The 17,124-nt window shown below is 41.9% G+C and overlaps 1 protein-coding gene across 1 annotated transcript in view; it reads left to right on the top strand.

The window, feature by feature from the left end:
- Positions 1-5,461: 5,461 nt before the first annotated feature.
- The window catches only part of SPATA31H1 (SPATA31 subfamily H member 1), a 42,877-nt gene continuing 31,214 nt past the window's right edge, over positions 5,462-17,124 (top strand). The window contains exon 1 of the mRNA XM_074012107.1: positions 5,462-5,605. Within this exon, the coding sequence (XP_073868208.1) occupies positions 5,462-5,605 (144 nt within the window). The remainder of the gene's footprint in view (positions 5,606-17,124) is intronic.

The following is a 17,124-nucleotide window of genomic DNA, read 5'->3' as shown; positions in this document are numbered from 1 at the left end:
TGGATTAGATTGTGGAAGATGAAGAAAACAATTTCCCAGCGTATGTATTTGCTGGATCAAAAGCAAAAGGGGGCCAGGTGTGCCATCCTAGCTACTTGAGAGGCTGAGATGGGAAGATCACTTGAGTCCAGGAGTTCAAGGCCAGGCTGGGCAACATAACAAGACCCTGGCTCTAAAAAAGAAAAAAAAAACAAGAGGGGGTGGGGCAAAAGATATTTGGATATTGCACGTACTCTAAGCCTGATATTTTTTATATATATAACGGAACTCATGAACTCGCCTCCAAAATCAGCTAGCTATTCTTTTCATAATTTAGACTGTCTGTCTCTCCTTTTTTTTTTTTTTTTTGAAGGAAAGAGTCTCACTATGTTGTCCAGACTGCAGTGCAGTGGTGCGGTCATAGCTCACTGCAGCCTCGAACTCCTTGGCTCAAGCAGTCTTCCTGCCTCAGCCTCCCGAGTAGCTAGACTGCAAATGTGCACCACCACATCCGGCTCAAATTTTTTTTTTTTTTTTGTAGAGATAGGGCCTTGCTACGTTGCTCAGGCTGGTCTTGATTCCTGGCCTCCAGTGATCTTACTGCTTTAGCCACCCAAAGTGCTGGGATCATATGTGCAAATCACCATACCTGGCCAACATTCATCTGGTCTAACATTCAGATTGTTCAGAATGTTACACAGCCTGGAGCCAGCTCTTGAATATTAGATAGGCTATAACATTGAAAGAGGATGTTGGGACCAGGTAGGAGACAGAGGGGCCTCCATTTGGTTTCAGGGATGGGCTCTACAAATACAGCAAAAATGCCTAAGATCCAGTGGAAACTTAGGGTTGGACCCAATTGGACAGGTGGGTCAAATCCTAGGGTTGAGAGGACAGGTACTGTATCTAGGTGATGCAAAATGCTCCCATCCTGGGAGACAGAAGTGGGTCATTTTTAAGCTAGTGACTGGGGTGCTGTGAAAAAGATAAGGAAAAAGCAAGAAGAGGATCCCTGGAGCATCTTGTAGTCACAGAAAGTAAAGAATTGCTCAAAACCTCCACATGGATGAGAATATGTCAAAGGGATACAGGAGCCATTGTGAAAGAGCTGCTAGTGCCTAAAGTGGGAACAATTTGAGCAACAAAATAAATACACAAGCTGGGCATGGTGGTAGATGACAGTAGTCCCAGCTACTTGGGAAGTGAGGTGGGAGGATCGATTCCGTAAGCCCAGGAGGTCGAGTCTGCAATGAGCTGTGATCATGCACTGCACTCCAGCCTGGGCGACAGAGTGAGACCCTGTCTCAAATAAATAAATAAAATAAAATAACACTTGGTTTAAAAAATACATAAATACACGTGAATTCATACCATTATAAGCAAATGATTGAATAAATAAAGTGTGGGAAAGTACCAATTTTTCCTAAAGAATTCTAAATAATAAACACATACACACGCGCGCACACACACACACACTCCTTTGGGAAATGGAGCTTAATCACCCCACACCACCTCTCCTCCAATGTGGGTTAGATTTAGGGGCTCTCTTACAAAAAAACAGAGTATGGGAAAGGGAATGGATTTTACAGTGGAAAAACCAGGCAAGCACTACCCTAATCAAGTAATCAAAATGAGCATCACCAGCTGGTATCACGTACCTCCTGATATGATATATGAGAAGGGCATGTCACCTCTGTGGTATTCTTCCCCCAAACACATAACCTCAGTCTAAGCATAAAGAAAACATCACAGTAACTCAGCTTTAGGGACATATTACAAAATACCTGTTCATATTACAAAATACCTGAAAATTTTCAGTCGTGGAAAACAAGGAAAGACTGAGAAACTGTCATAGACCAGAAGAGGCTTAGGAGGCATGATTCATGTACAGGGTGCTACCCTCAGTTGGATCCTGGAAAGATAAAGGACTTTAGTGGCAAAACTGGTGAAATCACATGAAATCTGGAGTTTAGTTAATAGTAAATATACCAATGTTAATCTCATAGTTTTGACAAATGTACCAAAGTTATATAAGATGTTAATGTTAGGTGAAACTAGGTGAAGAATATATGGGATATACTATCTTTGTAACTTTTCTGTAAACCTGAAATTTTTCGAAAACAAAAAAGTTTATTCAAAAAATAAACTGAAAACCTTTCCTCTTAGATCTGGAACATGACAAAGATCCCCACTTTCACTACTGTTATTCAACGTAGTACTGGAAGTCCTAGCTAGAGCAATCAGACAAGAGAAAGAAATAAAGGATATCCAAATTGGAAAGGAAGAAGTCAAGTTATCCTTATTTGAAGATGATATGATTATTTATTTATTTATTTAATAATTATTATTATTGTTTTTGAGACACAGTCTCGCTCTGTCGCCCAGGCTGAGGTGCAGTGGCACAATCTCGGCTCACTGCAACCTCCGCCTCCCGGGTCCAATCGATTCTCCTGCCTCGGCCTCCTGAGTAGCTGAGATTATAGGTGCATGCCACCATGCCTGGCTAATTTTTTATATATTTTTTTAGTAGAGACGGGGTTTCACCATGTTGGCCAGGCTGGTCTCGAACTCCTGACCTTGTGATCCACCTGCCTCAGCCTCCCAAAGTGTTGGGATTACAGGTGTGAGCCACTGCACCCGGCAAAATCTCTACAATGAAAACTATAAAACACTGATGAGAGAAATTGAAGATGGCATAGAAAAATGGAAAGATATTCCATAATCATGGATTGGAAGAATCAGTGTTAAAATGTCCATAGTACCCAAAGCAATCTACAGCTTCAATGCAATCCCTATCAAAATATCAATGACATTCTTCACAGAAATAGAAAAAAACGTCCTAAAATTTATATGGAACCACAAAAGACCTAGAATAACCACAGCTATCCTGAGCAAAAAGAACAAAACTAGAGAAATCCATTACCTAACTTCAAATTACATTACAGAGTTATAGTAACCAAAGCAGCATGGTACTGGCATAAAAACAGATACATAGACCAACGTAACAGAATAGATAACTCAAAAACAAATTCATATACCTACAGTGAACTCATTTTTGACAAAGGTGCCAAGAACATACATTGGGGAAAAGACAGTTTCTTTAATAAATGATTCTGGGAAAAGTGGATCTCTCATATGGTTTGGTTCTGTGTTGCCACCCAAATCTCATGTTGAATTATAATTCTCAATGTTGCAGGAGGGACCTGCTGGGAGGCGACTGGATAATGGGAGTAGAGTTCCCCCATTCTGTTTTCATGATAGTGAATGAGTTATCACAAGATCTTATGGTTTAAAAGTGTGTGGCACTCTCCTCTTCGTGCTTTCTCTCTTTCCTGCTGCTGTGTGAAGAAGGTGTTGGCTTCTGCTTCGCCTTCCACCATGATTGTAAGTTTCCTAAGGCCTCCCAGTCATATTTCCTGTTAAGCCTGTGAAACTGTGAGTCAATTAAACCTCCTTTCTTCATAAATTACTCACTCTCAGGTAGTGTATCCATATGCAGAAGAATGAAACTAGACCCCTATCTCTTGCCATATACAAAAATCAAATCAAAATGGATTAGAGACTTAAATCTCAAATTATGAAACTACTGTCAGAAAACATTGGGGGAAACTCTCTAGGACAGTACCTTGGGCAAAAGTTTCTTGAGTAATTTTCTATAAGCACAGGAAACCAAAGCAAAAATGGACAAATGGGATCACATTAAGTTAAAAAGCTTTTGCACAGCAAAGGAAATAACAAAGTGAAGAGACAATCCACAGAATGGGAGAAAATGTTTAGAAACTACCCATATGACAAGGGATTAATAACTGTATATATTATATGTGGAGCTCAACTCTATAGGAAGAAATCTAATAATCCAATTTAAAAATTGGCAAAAGATTCGAATAGACGGCCGGGTGCGGTGGCTTATGCCTGTAATCCCAGTACTTTAGGAGGCTGAGGTGGGCGAATCACGAGGTCAGGAGTTCAAGAACAGCCTGGCCAACATGGTGAAACCCCGTCTCTACTAAAAATACAAAAATTAGCTGGGCATGGTGGCACGTGCCTGTAATCCCAGCTACTAGGGAGGTTAAGGCAGGAGAATTGCTTGAACCAGGACCCAGGAGGTGGAGGATGTAGTGAGCCGAGATTGTACCATTGCACTCCAGCCTGGGCTACAGAGCAAGACTCTATCTCCAAAAAAAAAAAAAAAAAAAAAAATTTGAATAGACATTTCTCAAAAGAAGACATACAAACGGCAAACAATTATATGAAAAAGTGCTCAACTCAACATCACTGATCATCAGAGAAATGCAAATCAAAACTATAATGAGATATTATCTCACTCCAATTAAAATGGCTTTTATACAAAAGACAGGCAGTAACAAATGCTGGAGAGAACGTGTAGAAAAGGGAACCCTCGTATACTGTTGGGAATGTAAATTAGTATAGCCGCTATGGAGAGCAATACCACTGCTGGATATAAAGACAAAAGAAAGGAAACCAGTATATTGAAGAGATGTCTGCACTCCCATGTTTGCTGCAGCACTGTTCACAATAGCCAAAATTTGGAAGCAACCTAAGTGTCCATCAACAGATGAACAAGTAAAGAAAATGTGGTACATATACACAATGGAGTACTATTCATCCATAAAAAAATAAGATTCTGTCATTTGCAACAACATGGATAGAACTTATTTCACTTATTATGTTAGGTGAAATAAGCCAGGTACAGAAAAACAAATGTTGCGTGTTCTCACTTACTTGTGGGATCTAAAAATCGAAACAGGCTGGGCGTGGTGGCTCGCCTGTAATCCCAGCACTTTGGAAGGCCAAGGCAGGTGGATCACTTGAGGTTAGAAGTTCAAGACCGGCCTGGTCAACATGGCAAAACCCTTCTCTACTAAAAATACAAAAATTAGCTAGGTGTGGTGGCGGGCGCCTGTACCAGCTACTTGGGAGGCTGAGGCAGGAGAATGGCTTGAACCCGGGAGGCAGAGATTGCAGTGAGCTGAGATTGTGCCACTGCACTCCAGCCTGGAGACAGAGTGAGACTCCAGCTCAAAAAAAAAAAAAAAAAAAAAAATTACTTGACCTTATATTCTAGTTTGTGGTTTGGGACATTTAACACCATACCTGGACTTCCGGGGAGTGACTAGCTCCAAAGAAAATGCTTGTAGGGCAGAACGGGCCACTTGGGAGGCCTGCTTCTTTAAAACCTTGCCTCCATACTCCCTACTTAACGACAAGCTGTCTAGCCCAATGCTAGAAGAGTCATAAAGGAGTTCTTCCCTGAGCTTTGGCTGTCAGAGCAGAGCCTGTGGACAACTGCAGGAAGGGGCAGCAGATGGTACTCTGGGTATGGCTCAGAGAAGAGACCTAAGTAGCATGCACATTGGCTGGATGCCATCAGATTTACCTTGGGATGCCCATTGTGATGTCATATGGAGTCACAGCCTTGAGGCAGAAAACTCTTTGGCTGAGAAGAGCATGGGGTTGAGAAATGGCACCAATTTGGGGGATGGACATCCCACTGCCATCATATATCAGCCTTCTATTACTATTTGTTTTTTTTATTTGGGGGCTTTGGATGCTGTTTTCTGGGAATCGGAGCCGGAAGCAGGTGGCAGCCAAGATAAACTCAGAGGTATGTGATGTAGCCCTCCCTTGAAACGAACTGGTCCCACTCCTGAGGCCATAGAAACTGCCATACTTTGGGCCATGGGAGGAACTGGATGCAGGGAGAGGGGAGCTGAGACAGTGCCCATGGATGTCTTCCTATAGGTCACTGTAAATCCTTTTTCCTTCAATTCATTTCAACAGACCTTGAGCACCTGTTATATATGGCAGTGTAGTAGACATTGAGGGGGAATAAAAGACTATCCCCACTCTCTAGGAGCTCGAGATGAAGTGGGGGAGACGGATATACACGTAACTGAAAAGAGAATGTGATAAGAGTTAATAGAGGTATAAATGTTGCTAAAGACATGGGAGGGAGACATTATTTTGAACTAGGGGGTCTATAAAATGCCACCTGGGAGAGCTCAGGTTTGAGTGTGCTTCAGAGGAAGAGTGGGATTTTGAAGGTGGTTGGGGTGAATAGAGGAAGGCAGTGGAAACATTTCAAAAAAGAGGGAATACATTGGAAAAAAGGTGTGGGAACGGGAAGAGTATTGGATGTGTTTGAGGAGAGATGTCAGCAGTCTGGATGGAGCATAGGACTGTAGGGACTCAGAGAGAGAAAAAGTTGACAAGTTGACAGAGGTCACATTGTAGAGCTTTGAACGCCAGGCTGAATACTTTGCATAAATATGACTCTGTGCAGTTTGAAAGACATCAAAGATTTTAAAGCCAGATAAAAATGTGCTTAGATCTGTGCTTTGAGAAGTGCTTCTCAAACTTTAACATGCATATGAATCACCTGGCGGGTCTTGTTAAAAAGCAGATTCTGATGTAGTAAGTCTGGGGTCAGGACTGAGTTTCTACAGTTCTAACAAGCTCCCAGATGATGCTGCTGCCCTTGGACTGAGGACCACACACTAAGAGTGAGGTTTTAAATACTTCCAGTAAGCTTATATGATAGTTCTCTGGCATAGCTAGGCCATTTTCATGGTTTAGTGGGAAGAAGGGAGGAAACAAAAAAATCAGAGCGGTACGGTTAAAAAGAGAACATAGCTGGGTGCGGTGGCACATGCCTCCCAGCACTTTGGGAGGCAGAGGTGGGCAGATCACTTGAGGTCAGGAGTTCGAGACCAGCCTGGCCAGCATGGTGGAACCCTGTGTCTACTAAAAATACTAAATTAGCCGGACGTGGTGGCATGTACCTGTAGTCTTAGCTACCAGGGAGGCTGAGGCAGGAGAATTGCTTGAACCCGGGAGGTGGAGGTGGCAGTGAGCTGAGACCATGCCATTGCACTCCAGCCTGGGTCACAGAGCAATACTCTGTCTCAGAAAAAAAAAAAAAAAAAAAAGGAAAAGAGAACATAAATTAATTCCCCAAGTATTTATCACCCACTCCTACCCCCATTTCAACTCCTCTGTGCACTATTGATACAGCAGTAAGTGGAAGAGACAAAAATATCTGCTATCAGGGATGTGAAAGTGGAGGAGGTATTGGGGTAAATGTTTGGATGTGGAAGGTGTTGCAAGACTCCCTTGCAAAGGAGGGAGAAGAGACCGAGTCTATTTTTCCTGATGCAGAGAGTTAATTATAAACATTATCATCATTTTCTATGAGGACTATATTCATCATGGTATTTCTAGCGCCTTGTATACTGGCTGGCATATAGTAAGTACTCCGTAGTCGTTTGTGAAATGAACGAACGACTTCTCAGTTTTAACCCTGAATGACTCACAAGATGATGGTGTTTTAAACAACATAGGCAACATTAGACAGGAAATGCTGTGAATGTGGTGGGAGGCAGAATATGAACTATTGTGTTGGAAGTGCTTGTAAAATTTATGTGGAGATATTCATCAAGCAGCTCAAATTAATGGCCGAGACTTGTGATGTTCAATATGGTATCCGCTAGTCATATGTGACCATTTAAATTATTTATTTTTGAGACAAAGTCTCACTCTGTCATCCAGGCTGTAGTGCAACTCACGGCTCACTGCAACCTCAACCTCCCAAGCTCAAGTGATTCTCCTACCACAGTCTCCCGATTAGCTGAGACTACCAGCCCATGCCACCATGCCTAGCTAATTTTTGTATTTTTTGGTAGAGAGAGGGTATCACCATGGTGCCCAGCTGGTCTCAAACTCCTGGGCTCAAGCGATCCCCACACCTCAGCCTTCCAAAGTGCTGGGACTACAGGCATGAGTCACCATACCCGACCTTAAGTTAATTAAAATTAAATAAAATTTAAAATTCAGTTTCTGGCTGGGCACGGTGGCTCACGCCTATAATCCCGGCACTTTGGGAGGCCGAGGCAGGTGGATCACTTGAGGTCAGGAGTTTGAGACCAGCCTGGCAAACACGGTGAAACCCCATCTCTACTAAAAATACAAAAATTAGCCAGGTGTGGTGGCGCATACCTGTAGTCCCAGCTACTCAGGAGGCTGCGGCAGGAGAACCGCTTGAACCTGGGAGGCAGAAGTTGCTGTGAGCCGATGTTGCACCACTGCACTCCAGCCTGGAGTGAGAGACTCTGTCTCAAAAAAATAAAAATAAAAATAAATAAAATTCAGTTCCTCTATTGCAGTAGCTACATTTCAAGTGCTCACATGTAACTAGAGGCTCTCATATTGGATAGGACAGATGTAGAATATTTCCATCATCATAGAAAATTCTATTGGGTAGTGCCAGCCTAGACCTAGATCTTGAAGACAGATGTGGCTATAGTTATGTGGGGGTCACAAGGTCCTTTCCATTTATTTTATCAGGAACATCTCTCAAATTCAGCAATCGAGATCTAGATCGTCTTAACTAAAACTTCATCTCTTGAACTATTTACAGTCTTATAACTGGTCTCCTACTTTTCCAGCCTGGAGCACAGACCTTGCCTCTACAAAACAAAAAGACAGCACACAGGTTGGGCATGGTGGCTCGTGCCTGTAATCCCAGCACTTTGGGAGGCTGAGGCAGGTGGATCACCTAAGGTCAGGAGTTCGAGACCACCCTGTCTCTACTGAAAATACAGCTGGGTATGGTGGCGTGCACCTGTAGTCCCCGCTACTAGGGAGTCCCAGCTATTCCAGAGGCTCCCAGGTTCAATGGCTTGAACCTGGGAGGCGGAGATTGCAGTGAGCCAAGATCGTCCCACTGCACTGCACTCCAGCCTGGATGACAGAGCAAGACACTGTCTCAAAACAAACACAAACAAACAAAGACAACACACACAAAACCCCCAAAGCTAATTGTGTCACTCTGCTAAAGGTAACTAAGCACACAAAATTTTTGTGTACTCTATTGCCTGCAGCAGCATTTCCAAAACTTTTTTGACTCTCAAACTTCTTTCATTCTCATAATTTTGTCAACCTCCTTAGGAACTTAAAAAGCATTTTGTCTGTTTTTCATGAGTTATTTAAATAAATTTTATTTTAAAACAATATCTTTTTATAATTGCAAAGTTATTTTTAACATAATCTTTAAGAGTAAAAGATGTATGTCTACTTTTTCTTCTGTAACAAGTGATGCATGACATTTAATTGATTTTATATTAGGTATGAGAATTTTCACAACAATTGGGTATGAGAAATGGCAAGGGCTTTTTTCTTTCTTTCTTTTTTTTTTTTTTTTGTCTATATCAAATATAATCTGGCTTAAGTCTCGCTTTAACTAGGTTGGCAAAAAAAAAAAAAAAAAAGTCCAGTATCATTTTTCCTCTCCAACCTTTGTGTTGTGTAAGAACTCCAGAGTGTCTGCAGTTTATCCAGAGTAGAAGTGAGTCAGGGCCTTAAGCCACAGGGATAGCTCTTGCTTTTCTTCTTAGCAATCTGAAGTAAAAAAACTGTGTCTCAACCTCTCTCTGCCAGTCTCAGGGGTCTTTGTTAAGGTCCCTAAACTGCTGCACCTGGGCTCTTAACACCAGAAGGGCTCCGGGACCCCCTACTGAGGGTCCTCATGTCTACTGCACCTGCGGCTTCAGCATTGTTTCCATTTCAAGAGGCCAGCTTTCCTCCTGTCTCAACCCTCTGGCACATTTCAATTTAAAATTTTCGCAGATCTAGACTTATTTGACGGTTGTGTTTTAGGTTCCTGACAATTTTTTAAGTCCTGAAAAACTAAGTCCCTGCTGTGCATTAGGAGTTCTAAAACCCTATGAACAAAGGCCTGGCTACCTTCTTTGGTATGGGAAAATGTGAATCTACTTCCTTTCTCAGAAAGACGCAGCAATAAAAATACAGTGTAAATTACTCAGGAAGTCACTCTGCTTCATAAAAAAACCAATACAATTTCTTACTACATATTTATGTAATAAAGAGCTTTTTTGTTAACAAATACATTTTTATTAAGGTACAATTGAATACCATAAAATGCACAGATATCAAGTGTATAGGGTGATGAGTTTTGATAAATTTATATACCTATATAACTAAAGCCCTAATAAAGATAAGGCATAGCCGTAAACCCTGAATAGTTCCCTCATGTTAGTTTCTAGTCTCTGCCCTCCTCTCTGCTCAGACACAACCTCTATTCTGATTTCTATTGTCATGGATTAGTTTTGCCTATTCTTGAACCTTGCAAAAAATAGAATCATACAGTATATATTCTTGTGTATCTGACTTCTTTTGCTAAGCATAATGTGTTTGAGATTCATGTTGTTGGCAACAATTTTTTTTTTTTGTCTGAGACGGAGTCTTGCTCTGTCACCCAGGCTGGAGTACGGTGGTGCAATCCTGGTTCGCTGCAGCCTCTGCTTCCCAGATTCAAGCGATTCTCCTGGCTCAGCCTACCAAGTAGCTGGGATTACAGGTGTGTGCCACCATTCCCGGCTAACTTCTGTATTTTTTTTTTTTTTTTTTTTGAGACGGAGTCTCACTCTGTCTCTCAGGCCGGAGTGCAGTGGCATGAGCTCGGCTCACTGCAAGCTCCGTTGCCTCCCGGGTTCACACCATTCTCCTACCTCAGCCTCCCAAGTAGCTGGGACTACAGGTGCCCGCGACCATGCCTGGCTAATTTTTTTGTATTTTTAGTAGAGACAGGGTTTCACCGTGTTTGCCAGGATGGTCTCGATCTCCTGACCTCGTGATCCGCCCGCCTCGGCCTCCCAAAGTGCTGGGATTACAGGCGTGAGCCGTCTTGTCCGGTCGACAACAACAAATTTCAAAGTGACATTATACCATATTGTGCTTGTTAATTTGGGGACCCAGGGTATATTGAAATGTAGAATGAAATTTAACGACCTATTATGGCATTAAAAATCGCCAAAAAAAGTCTCTGTGATCCTATATTTGGAATTCTTGCACATTGCATTTCAAAGTCAATTTTTTTTTCGAGACGGAATCTTACTCTGTTGCCCAGGTTGGAGTGCAGTAGCTCGATCTCAACTCACTGCACCCTCCATCTCCTGGGTTCAAGTGATTCTGCTGTCTCTGCCTCCCAAGTAGCTGGGACTACAGGCATGCACCACCATGCCTGGTTAATTTTTGTAGTTTTAGTAGAGATGAGATTTTGCCATGTTGGCCAGACTAGTTTCGAACTCCTGACCTCAGGTGATCTGCCTGCCTTGGCCTCCCAAAGTGCTGGGATTACAGGCGTGAGCCACTGCACCTGGCCTGTTTATTTTTTTTTTTATTTTTTATTTTTATTTTATTTTATTTTTTTTGAGACGGAGTCTTGCTCTGTCACCCAGGCTGGAGTGCAGTGGCCGGATCTCAGCTCACTGCAAGCTCCGCCTCCCAGGTTTACGCCGTTCTCCTGCCTCAGCCTCCGGAGTAGCTGGGACTACAGGCGCCCGCCACCTCGCCCGGCTAGTTTTTTTGTATTTTTTAGTAGAGACGGGGTTTCACCGTGTTAGCCGGGATCGTCTCTCGATCTCCTGGCCTCGTGATCCGCCCGTCTCGGCCTCCCAAAGTGCTGGGATTACAGGCTTGAGCCACCGCGCCCGGCCAGGCCTGTTTATTTTTTGTAGTTAAAAAAGTTATGTCTATATGATAAAAAAAAGGTTTCAGGATTTTAATTACACATAACGCATTGTTGGTGGGTTTCTTACCTCCAATAGGAGAGGAATTGCTTGGTCATGTGGTATATATGTTTTATTTTAGTAGATGATACCAGTTTTCTAAAGTGATTATACCAAGAATAGCATCTGAGAATTCTAGTTGCTCCACCTTCTTGCCAACACTTGGCATTGTCCATCTTTTTCTTTTTTCTTTCTTTTTCTCTTTCTTTTTTTTTTTTTTTTTTTTGAGACAGAGTCTTGCTCTGTCGCCCAGCCTAAAATGCAGTGGTGCTGTCTTGGTTCACTGTAACCTCTGCCTCCTGAGATCAAGTGATTCTCTTGCCTCATGGAGATCAAGTGATTCTCCTGCACCACCATGCCTGGCTGATTTTTTAGATGGTGTTTCACCGTGTTGGCCAGGCTGGTCTTGAACTCCTGACCTCAGGTGATCTGCCCCCCTCGGCCTCCCAAAGTACTGAGATTACAGGTGTGAGCCATTGTGCCCAGCCCATCTTTTTCATTTTAGTCACTCTGGTGAGTCTGTGTGGTATTGTATTGTGGTTTTAATGTGCACTTCCCTAATGGCTAAAGATAATGTACAACTTCTCATGTTTATTGGCCATTTGGAAATTCTCTTTTGTGAACTGTCTGTTTGAATCTTTTGTGTGTTTTTAATAATTGGGTTACCAGTGTTTCTTTTACTTAACTGATTTGTAGGAATTCTTTGAATACTATGGACATGAGTCCTTTGTCACATACAGGTATTTAAAATAAATTCTACCACTCTGTGACTCACTTTTTCATTTACAATGGTGTCTTAATGACCAAAAGTTCTAAATTTTAATGAAATCCAATTTATGAAGTTATGTTCTTAAGATTAGTATTCCCCTCCCTACCCCTACCCCCAGTGCAAGAAACCGTTGCTTACCACTAGGCCATGAAGATACCCTTCTATATTTCTTCTAGAAGCCTTATTTTTTTTTCTTTCACATTTAGCTCTATGATCCAACTCAAATTACTTTTTGTGTATGGTGTGAGATAGGGGTCAACACTCCCCTCCTCCCCATATAGATATCTAATTCTTCCAGTAGGGCAGGAACTAGGGTAAAAATGAATGAGGTACTCACCTTGAACACAAAATGTAAGGAGCACCAAAAAACTTAATAATCGAGATATTTAATGAAACATTCTTATTCTTTTTCTTACTGAGACTAGGTTTTGTTCTGTTGCCCAGGCTGAAGTGCAGTAGTGTGATTACAGCTCACTGCAGCCTCAACCTCTTGGGCTCAAGTGATACTCCCACCTCGACCTCCCAAGTAGCTGGGACCAGAGACGTGCTTCACCAAACCTGGCTAATTTTTGTGTTTTTTTGTGGAGATGGGGTTTTGCCATGTTGCCCAGTCTGGTCTTGAACTCCTGAGTTCAAGTAATCTGCCTGCCTTGGACTCCCAATGTGTAGGATTACAGGCATAAGCCACCATGCCTGGCCTAATGCAATGTTATTAAAAAATAAAAATTAATGCAAAAAATCCATGATGAACAAAATATCAGAATTTAAAATCTGATCCTACACTTTCACGACTCTTTCTCACCACTTCACTGTAATCCCTGTCCTTTCTCCAGCACCATTTATTGAAAAGACCATCCTATTCTCAATGAATTTTATTGGTGACCCTGTCATAAATCAGGTAAATGTATACGTGTGGGTCTATTTCAGGACTCTGTGTTTTGTTACATTGGTCTGCCTATCCTCACACCAATATCTGCTATCTTCAATAATGTAACTTGGTAGTGTTGTAAAATTTGGTAGTGTAAGTCTTCCAACTTTGATTTTTTTTTTTTTGAGACGGAGTCTCACTCTGTCACCCAGGATAGAGGGCACTGAGGTGGTCTCGGCTCACTGCAACCTCTGCCTTCCAGGTTCAAGTGATTCTCCTGCCTCAGCCTCCCGAGTAGCTGGGATTACAGGTGCACACCACCATGCCCAGCTAATTTTTTTTTTTTTTGAGACGGAGTCTTGCTCTGCCGCCCAGGCTGGAGTGCAGTGGCCGGATCTCAGCTCACTGCAAGCTCCGCCTCCCGGGTTTACGCCATTCTCCTGCCTCAGCCTCCTGAGTAGCTGGGACTACAGGCGCCCGCCACCTCGCCTGGCTAATTTTTTGTATTTTTTAGTAGAGACGGGGTTTCACCGGGTTAGCCAGGATGGTCTTGATCTCCTGACCTCGTGATCCGCCCATCTCGGCCTCCCAAAGTGCTGGGATTATAGGCTTGAGCCACCGCGCCCGGCCTTAATTTTTGTATTTTTTAGTAGAGATAGGGTTTCACTATGTTGGCTAGACTGGTCTTGAACTCTTGACCTCAGATGATCTGCTCACCTTGGCCTCCCAATGTGCTGGGATTGCGGGTGTGAGCCACCAGGCCTGGTCCCAACTTTGACCTTTGAAGTTGTCTTACACTATTCTAGGTCATTGACATTTCCATATATATCTGTGAATCATCTTGCTAATTGTCACAAAAAACACGCAGGGTTTTGATTGAGAAAGTATTGGATTTATAGTTTAGATTGGAGATAGCTGACATCCTCAAAATAATAAGTCTTCTGATCCATGAATGTGTTCCTGTCTTGTTTATTTAGACCTTCTTAATTTATCTCAATAATATTTAGTTTTCAATATAGAGGGGTTTTTTGAAGCTATAGTAATACTTTTTCATTTTTATTAAGGAAATTTTAAACAAATTGAAAATATATAGAAATGTGTCATGAATCTTCATGGATCCATCACCCAGCTTCAACTCTCTTACCTCATTATTTTGAAGCAAATCTCAGATGATAGAATTTCATTTGTAAATATTTTAGTATAGATATCTAAAACATAAGAACTCTTTAAAAATAGTTAAACACAATACCATTATCATGCCAAAAAATTTGACAATAATTTCTTAATACCATCAAATACGCTTCAGCATTCAAATTCCAATTATGGGCTGGGTGGTGTGGCTCACGTCTGTAATTCCAGCACTTTGGGAGACTGAGGCAGGAGGACTGCTTGAGCTCAGGAGTTGGAGATCAGCCTGGGCAACATAGTGAAACCCTGTCTCTACTAACAATATAAAAATTAGCTGGTGTGGTGGTATGCGCCTGTGGTCCCAGCTACTCAGGAGGCTGAGGTGGGAGGATCACTTGAGCCTTGGGGGAGGAGGTTGCAGTGAGCCAAGATTGCTCCACAGTACTCCACCTTGGGTGATGGAGCCAGGCCCTGCTTCAAAAACAAAAAACCAAAAAAACAAAAACAAAAACAAAAAACACAAAGCAAAATTCCAATTGTCTCCTATGTGAAATAAATTATTATTTATAGTCTGTTTATTTGATTCAAGTTCACCGATTGAAATGGATGTGTGTCTCTTAAGTGTCTTCTAATCTGTAAATTCTCCATCTTCATTTCTCTCTTTTATTCTATCCATTTCTGTTTTGAAGAAATGGGGCCGGGTGCGGTGGCTCACGCATGTAATTCCAGCACTTTGGGAGGCCGAGGCAGGTGGATCACTTGAGGTCAGGAGTTCAAGACCAGCCTGGCCAACGTGGTGAAACTCCATCTCTACTAAAAATACAAAAAATTCACCAGGCATGGTGGCGCGTGCCTGTAATCCCAGCTACTGGGGAGGCTGAGGCAGGAGAATTGCTTGAACCCAGGAGGCAGAGGTTGCAGTGAGCTGAGATCGTGCCACTGCACTCCAGCCTGAGCGACAGAGTGAGACTCTGTCTCAAAAAAAAAAAAAAAGGAATAAAAAAGAAAAGAAAAGAAATAGGTTGTTTGTCCTCTAGATTTTGCAGTTAACATTTTGCTTATTAAATGTCCATATTTTCATTTAACATGTTCCCTTATCTCCTGTATATTTTGTAAATGGGGAAGTTGGATCTAAGACTTATCAGAATTAATATTTTTTGAGGAGGGGAAGAAGATATTTCACAGGTGATGATAATCATCAAGAGGCACATAATGTCTGGTTTGGTGTGGTATTTTAAATGTCATTTTCTTTTACTTACTTTTTTTTTTTTTTTTTAAGAGATAGGATCTCTTTGTGTTGCCCAGGCTGAAGTGCAGTGGCACAATCATAGTCACTGCAGCCTTGAACTTTTGGGCTTAAGTGATCCTACCACCTCAGCCTCCTGAGTAGTTACGACTAAAGGAATGTGCCACCACACCTGGCTAATTTTTAAAATTTCCTCTGTGGAGGCCAGGCGCGGTGGCTCACACCTGTAATCCCAGCACTTTGGGAAACTTAGCCAGGTGGGATCACCTGAGGTCAGGAGTTTAAGACCAGCCTAGCCAACATGGTGAAACCCCATCTCTACTAAAAGTACGAAAAATTAGTCTGGCATGATGGTGTGCCTGTAGTCTCAGCTACTTGGGAGACTGAGGTAGGAGAATCACTTGAGCTTGGGAGGTGGAGGTTGCAGTGAGCTAAGATCGCGCCACTGCACTCCAACCTGGGTGACTGAGCAAGACTCTGCCTCAAAAAATAAAAATAAAAATAAAAATATTTTTTTTTTGTGGAGATGGGGTCTCACTATATTGCCCAGGCTGGTCTTTAATTCCTGGCTTCAAGCAACCCTCTCACCTTGGCCTCCCAAAGTGCTGGGATTACAGGTGTGAGCAACCATACCCAGCCTTAAATATCATTTTCTAAATGATCCTGATACTTGAAAACACAATAGATTTTTATATATTGACTTTCTACCTAGAGACTTTGCTAAATTTGCTTATCAATTCTAATTATTTATCTATAGATGTTTTGGATATTCTACACAGCTATATTGTCTGCAAATAATAATTTTATTTATTTCTTTCTGATTCTTACACCTTTTCTTTTTCTTGTTTTATTGCATTGATTAGGACTTCCTCTACAATGTTCAATGGAGATGGTATAGTGGGGATTCTTTTTTTTTTATGTAGAGGATAGTTTGCAATAATTCATCATTTATGTATAATGTTTGCTATATGGTTTTTGCAAATACTCTAACAAATTCAGGAAGTTCCCTTTTATTTCCAGTCTGCAAATAGTTTTAGTATGAATGGGTGTTAATTTTTTTTTTTTTTTTGAGACAGAGTCTCACTCTGTTGCCCTGGCTGGAGTGCAGTGGTGCGATCTCGGCTCGCTGCAACCTCCACCTCTCGGGTTCAAGCGATTCTTGTGCCTCAGCCTCCTGAGTAGCTGGGATTACAGGCAAGTGCCACCATGCCTGGCTAATTTTTGTATTTTTAGTAGAGATGGGGTTTCACCATTTTGTTTAGGCTGGTCTGAAACTCCTGACCTCAGGTGATCCGCCCACCTTGACATCCCAAAGTGCTGAGATTTACAAGCATGAGTCACTGCGCCTGGCCGGGTGATAAATTTTATCAAGTGATTTTCATGTCTCTATGTGAGATGGTTATATGGTTTTCTTGTTTATCCTATTAATGTGCTGAATTACACTGAGTTTTGAAAATAAAACAACTGTGAATTCTTGGAATAAATATAATATGTTCTTGATGCTTTTCTTTCTTTCTTTTTTTTTTTT

This window comes from Macaca fascicularis, chromosome 13 (genome assembly GCF_037993035.2).
Source record: "Macaca fascicularis isolate 582-1 chromosome 13, T2T-MFA8v1.1".
Taxonomy (NCBI): Eukaryota; Metazoa; Chordata; class Mammalia; order Primates; family Cercopithecidae; genus Macaca; species Macaca fascicularis.
This window is presented reverse-complemented; position numbering and strand designations above follow the sequence as displayed.